Source organism: Triticum dicoccoides, chromosome 4A (genome assembly GCF_002162155.2).
Source record: "Triticum dicoccoides isolate Atlit2015 ecotype Zavitan chromosome 4A, WEW_v2.0, whole genome shotgun sequence".
Classification (NCBI taxonomy): domain Eukaryota; kingdom Viridiplantae; phylum Streptophyta; class Magnoliopsida; order Poales; family Poaceae; genus Triticum; species Triticum dicoccoides.
The window spans coordinates 5,493,596-5,502,836 of NC_041386.1; the positions used below are offsets into that span (position 1 = coordinate 5,493,596).

The 9,241-nt window shown below is 42.0% G+C and overlaps 1 protein-coding gene across 1 annotated transcript; it reads left to right on the forward strand.

Annotated features, from left to right (window-relative positions):
- The first annotated feature begins 4,542 nt into the window (after positions 1 to 4,542).
- Positions 4,543 to 8,534, forward strand: LOC119284537 (UDP-glycosyltransferase TURAN-like). Its single transcript, XM_037563662.1, has 16 exons — positions 4,543 to 4,806; positions 4,927 to 4,960; positions 5,151 to 5,206; positions 5,279 to 5,413; positions 5,990 to 6,138; positions 6,232 to 6,321; positions 6,405 to 6,471; positions 6,551 to 6,614; positions 6,706 to 6,811; positions 6,932 to 7,098; positions 7,178 to 7,288; positions 7,356 to 7,417; positions 7,497 to 7,549; positions 7,648 to 7,723; positions 7,878 to 8,006; positions 8,088 to 8,534. Exons 1-16 carry the CDS (start codon positions 4,702 to 4,704, stop codon positions 8,097 to 8,099), a joined length of 1,416 nt encoding a protein of 471 aa, XP_037419559.1. The 5' UTR covers positions 4,543 to 4,701; the 3' UTR covers positions 8,100 to 8,534.
- Positions 8,535 to 9,241: the final 707 nt, after the last annotated feature.

Here is a 9,241-nt window from a genome sequence, read left to right on the forward strand (position 1 = left end):
CGAGGGTGTCGGAGTCTTGCGTGCCTGCTGTCTGGACTCCCGCAAAACTCCCCCTATTTTGTCTCCAAATTGCTAGATAAAACATATCCGGACCGCTCGGCAGACCGATACAGCCATGTGTTGAATGACTTCTATGGTACGGACAAATGCGACATCTTTTAAGCCATGGCCGGTCGGGCGCTGGTTTCTGCTGTTTAGTTGGACATCTAATTAGTTCAACCACATTAAGAGTTACTCCCTCCGTCTCATAATATAAGAGCATTTTGAGAGTACTTCTGATGTCCCCAAAAAATTGTTAATAGTTTCTTCTTCGTTCCAAAGTTAATGTCTTTTTAAAATTTGACCAAATCTATAGAAAGAATATAGCAACATCTATAACAACAAATTTGTTTCATTTTCTTTGTCATAAATTTGTTTTCCAAAAAGAAACCAAAGATGTCAACACATTTTTCTATGATTCTGGTCAAATATGGAGAAGTTTGACTTAGAACAAAGCTGGAACTTCAATTAGTTTGGAACGGACAAACACCATGGATTAAAACCTGAAGAAAAACCACGGACAAAAAAAAAACTCATCATATAGCTGCAGCGTGCGTGCGGGAATTGAATCCTAAGCTTCCCGGCAGTAACAGTATTGTTCAGCGCGTTACAGAAAAAGTTACCTTGCAAGAAGAGACATAGGTGTTCAGCGTGTCATTGTAGAGTCTTTGTAATTTCACTTTTTCTTCGTCTTCCATCCATCAGAGCAACCCTGTGTGTTTTTCACTTGAACAAACAGAATGAGCAGATTAAACATACCTCTCAGCATGTACAGCGTAATCATGGAGGAGGATATACACGCCCATTACCCCAAAGCACACAAGAAAAGCACCCCAAACACATGTCCAAGCTATAAGATGACACGCAATGTAGCAAGCATTACAATGAAAGCAACCTCTCTATATAAATTTGAAAAACGTAGCGGTGTTCTCTTCGTGACGCACGAGTCACGACCAATCCCCATCCATGGAGCATTATCGCGCAGCGTGGAACACGCACAAATTCATTGCAATTTAGAATCACCAGAAGTATTACTTGTCTCAGTCACAGGAACATAAGATGCAACGCCGTTGTGTATAGTAAATCAATCAATTAACCGTCACCAGCAGTCAGGGTCGTGCCTTCGCTGTCTAACTAATTAGTGTACGCAGCAATGGAATGTCACTACCGTCAGTCTCATCCGCATCGATCATGTTTGTATTGGCTTCCTCAAGTCCAATACCAAGTACAGATGGCATCACTAAAGAAAACCAGACCTGCACACTGTAGGAAACACGAAGCATTGTCCGTCAGATAGAGACTGATGTACGCGAGGTGCAGTGTGCCCTCCTCTATCAGGTAAACTATTAGTACAACATTGCCATTATTTATTTACTTGATAGAATAGTAGAAGAACAGCTGATAGATAATGTAGTTGAAGCTTAGTAACATCGAGATCAACTAAAGGAAATGGCACATCTTAAGTGTTCGAGGGGGAAAAGAAATGGCACAACTTGTTTGGAACAGAGACCCACAAATGAAAGGAAGCTTCTTTTAATGGCCTTAAAAAAAGAGAAGAGAAGTTTACTGTTCAATGAGTGTTTTTCTAGTGTCGATAATGTAGACGATGTAGCTCATACGTTCTAATTTAGGTATGCTAAGCCCAAATTCTTTGCAGATATAAGCGGGGTTAGTTTTGCATATAAGACATGCAACCAACACCACTATTGTTGCACGGTGATAACTAGGTCGGTATCACGAATAACCAGGCAACATCCTTTTTGTCAGTTGCAATATCAATGAAACATAACCGGGTTCTGTCCTATGTTATCTTCCTCAAAGGATTTTAATAGCAATACATTCTTGGCATTGGACATCTCAACTCATAAATCAAGAGAGGGCAGAGGAAATCAAACCTATACATTAACAGACATCCTATGTCATGTTTAAATTAAGTGTGCACTTTTCTCCATACAAAGTAAAATAAAATACATGTTCGCTGTAACTAGTGACATGGTTCTATGAAATGGAGGAATTACAGAGATGCTGGTATCTTGGACTATCCGTCAGACAGAAACTGCACTTAGACTGTCATGGTAATGGGACAGAAAAGCAATTTTAGCAATTCCATTAAAGTATGAAATGTGAGTAGACTTTGTAATACTACCACTCATACAAATTTCAATGAGAACATGCAACAATAAAAATAAACATCACAATCACGATGCATACATATTACTTAAGTTATCTCTGCGTGTAGAAATAAAATAATCAACTAGGATGATGCGTATCTGAGTTAAATCATTTGACATAGGAAAGCAGGACTCCCAAGAGCTTACATGTTGATAAAAAAGGCCGATTAAAATTTGATGTACATAGTCAACCGCTGGGTTGTCAGCATTTAGTAGACGTGTGCTGTCCTGAGTAATAAAATCCATGAAATTTGAGAACTTTCCCAAGCCAAGCAACTTGACCATTCGAGCTCATTCAACAGTACCTGATGGTTGTCTGGATATAAAGGACACAACTGCAACAAGAGCAATGCAAAATTTAGTTTCTGCCACAACAATCATCCTGAAAAATTAATCGAATTTTCTGAAATAAACATTCTACTATATTAGTGTTGTACGGTTACTACGATGCTGCTAAAAGACATAAAACAGGGGCACATCAGAACTGGTCAGATAAGCAATTGTATCTGCTCCAAGAAGCCAGAATTTCATGAGACTATTTCAAGATTTTGAGGTGCATCCTTCCTCCAGTGCACGAGGTTATCTATATACACCAAGAATCAAATTGTAACAGAGAGGCCACAAGATGATAAACACCTATAGTTGAAAAAGAAGTAAATAGTTTAAATGCCATTCATCTAGCATGCATATGTGCTTAACACGATGATTGCTATTATAACACATACAGTTACACTGCTAACCTGAGCCTACTCACAATAGTTACTTCAGAAATGAGAAATCTGGAGAAGATGACATCATCAAATGGATAACATACTGGAAAACAACACCTCTGGTAGCCACTATAAAAACAAGGTGAAACCATACAGTTGTGCAGCAGGAGTATCCATTGGTGCCCACTGGTACACTAACTGCACTTTTGTTGCATATTGAAGTCCTTTCTTTGCTATCTTGGATTCTTGGATACAGAACATCGCATTTTAGGTGTTGAAAACCCATTTTTCTTGTTTAGTCATCTGCTCTATAATTGTGGCCGTTAACCAAACGAAATAAATCCCGGGCATGTAGAACATGGGCATGCGGAGAAGTTCAATTTTGCAATTATTCACAGCAAATAAATTTGTAAGAAATCAAACCCTTTCTGTTGTTTTGAGATGGACGACTGTAGAAATTTATAGTCAATATTCGGAAGTGAATACCAGATACTGTAGAAATGTGTAGTCCATAATTGATAGTGGATAACATACTCTTCGTGGATACGCACCAGTTCTAGCTCCACAATTTGGCTGTAGCAAACGTTACGTTGATCGGTTCAATCAGTTAAATAATGGCAGCAATTTATCATGTTTGGGGCTTCTTGCATTCCGATTTCTTATCTCCAGCTGTTAAATGTATAACACAGAGAAATCAGAATGTACCCAAGAAGTAAGCAATATTCAAGAACACTGACTCAAAAAGACATCAAGAAGAGAAACACACCATATGACACATTTTGCTGCTTTTTATCAACCACCGGAATGTTCACTAGGATGGTTATCATTCGCACTGCAAGATTCATCACCATTGTTCTCCTCTCTATGTCCTTGTCCTCCTCTATAATTATATGCAGAACTACATTCCACATAGTGTAAAACTATTTTTGTAATCTAAGGCATAGTTGGAGAATGTCGATTCCCCACCCAGGAATTTCGGGGATGGGTTTTCGGCCGCTAACTTTTTGGGGGATGGACTAGAGTTGCCCTAAGCACGCAGCCCATAATGCAGAAAATAGCTTAATGAAGAAAGGGTGTTGCGGGCTCACCGACAAGGTTGGCGTCGATGGGCTGCTTCCCGGGAGCAGCCGCCGAGCCCGACCGCTGCCGCGATGCATCGGGCGGAGTAGCCAGACCTTCAGTCGCCGGGTCGAGAGCCGCCGCCGTCTCCCGCAGAGGAAACCCAAGGTTGCGGCCGGCGGCCGTGGTGGCATGATTTTCAATTTCAGTTTCAGAAAAATTTCAGCATCAACCAAAATCACCGAAATTCAGTGAATTTCAGTGATTTCAGTTTCCATTTCAGCGTAATGACTGAAATATTCACTTGAATTCAATTAAAAATTTGAAAATTTTAAAAAATATTTTGATTTTTTTGGAATTGTCGTGCTATACTGAAATTGTTGAAATATTTTGGCCGAAACGTAATATTTCAGTGTCTGCCGAAATTATTGAAATTAAGTGAATTTCAACGAAATCTCATTAAAAGTGAAAACCATGCGTGATGGAATGTCTCAGGAAACGCCCTGCCATGGGTAGTTATTGCAACTGGACCCGTCAACGACCCTGACAAGTGGGGCCAGCAGTTCAGGACTTCAGCCGTTTTTGGATCCCAACAGAGAGCGGCGCTCCTCCGTCCCCATCGACGCCGGTCGCCGCCCCTCCGACCCCCCTTCCTCCCCGTCCACGCCTAGCTCCGCCCCTTCCTCCCTCCCTCCCTCCTCTGGCGGAAAAGTTCGACAGCGATGGCGGAGGAGGCGGGAAGGAGGAGGCGCGCGGCGGTGGTTGTGCTGGGCGACATCGGCCGCAGCCCGCGCATGCAGTACCACTCCCTCTCCCTCGCCAACCAGGTGCCCCCCTTGACGAATCCGTGACCTCGCGTCTGTTCTGGCCGGATTGAATTAGAGCATAGGATTTTGTGTTTTAGTAGTATCTTAGACCTAGCTGTTCGTTATTCTTCTTCTTGACAGGCCGGCATGGAAGTGGACATTGTTGCAAACGGAGGTATTCTCTTCTTCTTCACAATTTCGTTTTGCTGTTGAATTCTACTGCCAAACTGTAGAACGAAGCCATCTAGTATTTCCTAAATGCATGTTAATTGTTAAGGAACGTGACACAGGTCGGAGTTTCATCAGCTTTCAGTGTTATTTTGGTTGAGATCTGACCTTGTATTCTGTTCTATGTCTATGAGCAGGAAGTGATCCCCATTTATCACTGAGAGAGAATCCATCGATTCACATCCACGAGATGGTATTGATTGTTTCTGCTATTCTATTTTATCTGTTTTCTCCTATTGCAACTAACTTCATGATTTATCTCCAGAAATCAGTGCAGTTATCAGGAATTTCAAAGATATCTGGTGCCCTGGCGCTGCTACTTAAAGCTGCCATCCAGTTTATCCTGCTGATTTGGTTCCTTTGCTTTAAGATTCCTCGCCCTGATGTCTTTGTTGTCCAGGTAAACATTATGTTCAGCCTTTTGATTTGCACATGTGGTCCAGAATTACATGAACAATAGGTGTGCCCAACCACTACCACTTTCAGCAAATTTACTTTTTTTAAAAGAATTTGACAATCTAGAGTTCATTGCCCATCATGCAAAGTAAATGAATAGTCATAGTTGGCTTATCATGCACCTTAAGTAGTAACAAATACTCCCTCCGTCCCATAATGTAAGACGTTTTTTGGCACTAGTGTAGTGTAAAAAAGCGTCGTATATTATGGGATGGAGGGAGTACTAAATAGTGACTCATGCTACGCAATATGTATTTTACAGTGACCTCTTGTTTACACCATTCTCAGTTTGGCAGTGCTGAGTGTAGTATATTTACAAAGTTGTTTACTCTGACCCGTATTTAGTCACTGAATATTCTCCAGTCTCATCTCGTTAAGTTTTTAATCTCCTAGAGTCCCTATTGATTGATATTTTTGAAGAATTAATTTTGGTATAAAAAATGTCAATATTTAGTTATCACATTTTGCAGTAACAATGAGACACCTGATTTGTGTCATTTGACCATCTTCTGTCCAACAGAATCCACCCTCCGTCCCAACATTGGCTGCTGTAAAACTAGTTAGCTGGCTAAGAGGTGCTAAATTTATTGTGGATTGGCATAACTTTGGATATACGTTACTTGGATTGTCTCATGGCAGAAGTCATGTAATAGTCAAAGTCTATTTCTGGTAATCCCTCCAACCATGTTTGTTTATCTGCTAGACTGCCAGTATATCCTATCGGTCATGTGTTTTAATCAGTGATGTTTTCCTGTATCCTAGGTTCGAGAAGCACTTTGGGCGGATGGCTGATGGTGCCTTTTGTGTTACGAAAGCAATGCAACATGAGCTTGCTCAAAACTGGGGAATCAAGTAAACAGATTGAACTTGAACTTTTTTTCGTAAGGCGTTTGTGCACATGCCGCAGTTTGTATTAACATAACCACAATTTTCAGAGCAACAGTTCTATATGATCATTCTCCTGAATTTTTCCATCCTGCTTCCCTGACGGAGAAACATGAGGTGAGCATCTGTTGCCAGTTCTTCCCTCGCTACTTGCAGTACTGCATATCAACATATGTGACCTAAAGACATGAAATAGTTGTTCTGCAGGTTGGGTCGTTCCATTTGTAGTGCTATGGGCAGTGCTGATTGCTTCTCTGTTGGTATGTTGTTCTCCAGTCAACCGGAATATTTTTCATGGTATAAGCATATTCCAGTTTGATTCATTTTTCTTGATTTTATGTTACAACAAAGAAAAAGAAGTGGAAGACGAGAACACTACTGCTCTTACTAGCAAGATTGATGGTGGAGTTTTGTTGAAACCCAATAGGCCTGCACTTGTTGTGAGCAGCACAAGCTGGTATGTTCTCTTGGACTAAGTGGTCCTTCTTGCAGAACTGTTTTTGGTCAGCTCACATGATTATCGAGTGGATAGTTAAAATGAGGAAAAACTTATAAATCGTTGCCACCTGCATTCCAGGACACCAGATGAGGATTTCAGCATACTTTTGGAAGCAGCACTGATGTACGATAGACGCGTTGCTGCTACATTAGGTGAAGAGGATTCAATGGATGAGGGGCAGCTTTGGATTGATATCAAGAATGGGAAGCAATTTGATTACCCAAGATTACTTTTCATTATCACAGGTATCACACATTCTGCTATATTTGCTTGAATTACTAATTTTTAACCATTGCTCTGATTTAATAAATTTTGATACTGAAGGTAAAGGGCCTGATAGAAATAAATATGAGGAGCAAATAAAAAGGTTAAAACTCAGACGTGTTGCCTTCCGGACTATGTGGCTTGCATCGGAGGACTATCCTCTATTGCTAGGTATGCCAGCCACTTGCCAAAATAATTTGTACTGTAGCATATATGCTGATTGTTTGAGCAAATGCAGGATCAGCTGATCTAGGCGTTTCGCTGCATACATCCTCGTCGGGGCTTGATCTACCTATGAAGGTTACTCACAGCATCTGCTTACTTCAAGGATATAGGAGTTTTTCATTTTCTGCATTCTAACTTGAATGGTTGTTCTTAGGTGGTTGATATGTTTGGATGTGGATTACCAGTTTGCGCCGCTTCATTCTCCTGGTAGATCATGTTTCTAGATGTTTGAATTGTTATGTTTTGGCATTGGCCTTTTGGTTGCTCTATATTATAAGACTCTGGCTTTCTTTTTCTTTGTGCAGCATCGAGGAGCTTGTGAAAGTAAACAAAAATGGACTTCTTTTCTCAACATCTTCGGAGCTCGCAGATGAACTTATGGTGAGGACCACTTTTAGTCGTTATTATTTGATTTCATTGTATGACTACTTGGGTCATTGTTTCAATGCATTTTAAAATTAGTATAAGTAATTCCCATCATGGCTTTGTTTTTTGGGTTAATGTTAACTACTGTTGCAATTAAAAAATCATGCAGATGCTCTTCAAGGGATTCCCAGAGGAATGTGATACCTTGAAATCCCTCAAGGACGGCGCCTTGAGTACAGGGTCCTCTTCTAAATGGTCAAATGAATGGGAAACTAATGCACTTCCTTTGGTGAACCAGGTGAGAGCTCAAACCTGGCTTGCTGAATGTACGCTGCATTCACGAGATTAGGGCTTACCTTCTTTCTTATGCAATTTGCAGGTCATAGGCTAAAATACTAATCAGATGTGTAAAAGGATGGTTTTGTTACTGGCCTGAGTATGTACTGATTCCATAGTTTATAGGTGTATTGTACACTTGAGTGACCAGATGTACATTAGAAGGTTGAGGAGAGGGCATGTGCATATTTCAGTCTGTTTGCACCTGTTGCTGCTAGGATCAGCTGCTACCAAGGGCATTGGCGTCGGTCTTTGACAGAACGTACCGCCGATGCCCTCGGGGGCCTCACCAAGTCATCAACTGTAAAACTACCTAAATGCCCAGTTACATAACAGTAGAGGACACAAATAAACATACTATGACACTGGCATTGAGACCAACTGTCAGAGAGACATATGTACATGTGGCCATTCAAAATTGTATCAGGGACCCGTTCAGATCTCCAGCACGATATCTGGAGGCACATATTAGGTTCTTTGTTAGTTTGTACACACTACTGCTGCAAGACCTACACTGTGTCACATGAACTTACACTCTGAATCTGTTGTGATCCATTTGTTCCCTTGTTCACCTGCCGGCGCATTGCCTCCCCAAGGCAATTGTGCTGTCCGGCAGCTCTTGATCGTGGCCTTGGACATCGCCAAGTTGTCGCTGGGTGTGTCGTCATGGGGCAATGGCCAGGGCATCTGCGATGAAGAAAAATCATGCATAGTTACTAAACCACTACAGTGCTTGTGTTGAGAACACATGAATTTAGCAGGAAATAGTTCCAAAAAGTACTCTGCAGCAGCACCTCAGGCATCGCCCCCCTGAAGCTGAAGCTGAAGCTTGGTGTGGGCGACATGAATCTCCTGAAGGACCTGTGCTTGGCTCTCCTTCCTCCACTCAGGGTCAGCGACCTCTTGAGTGTGCCGTCCTTGTCTCCCGCCGGGGTGGTCACTCTTTTGGCACCCAGGAGCAACGCGAGCTCCTCCTGCATCTTCCGGAGCTCGGCGCCCCCGTGGCCTTGGACTACCCCGAACGTCCCGATCGACAGCATCGCCGCCGCGGGCCGGCGGTGGCGGTGGAGCTCGTCGTCGGAACGGTCAGTGTCAGCCGCCGCTGCTGCAAAGTGTGGGTTTCAGTTCGCTTGTGATGGAGACGAAGAGGGAAAGATTGTCGTTTCAGGTTCGTGCTACATACACACTATTGAAAAG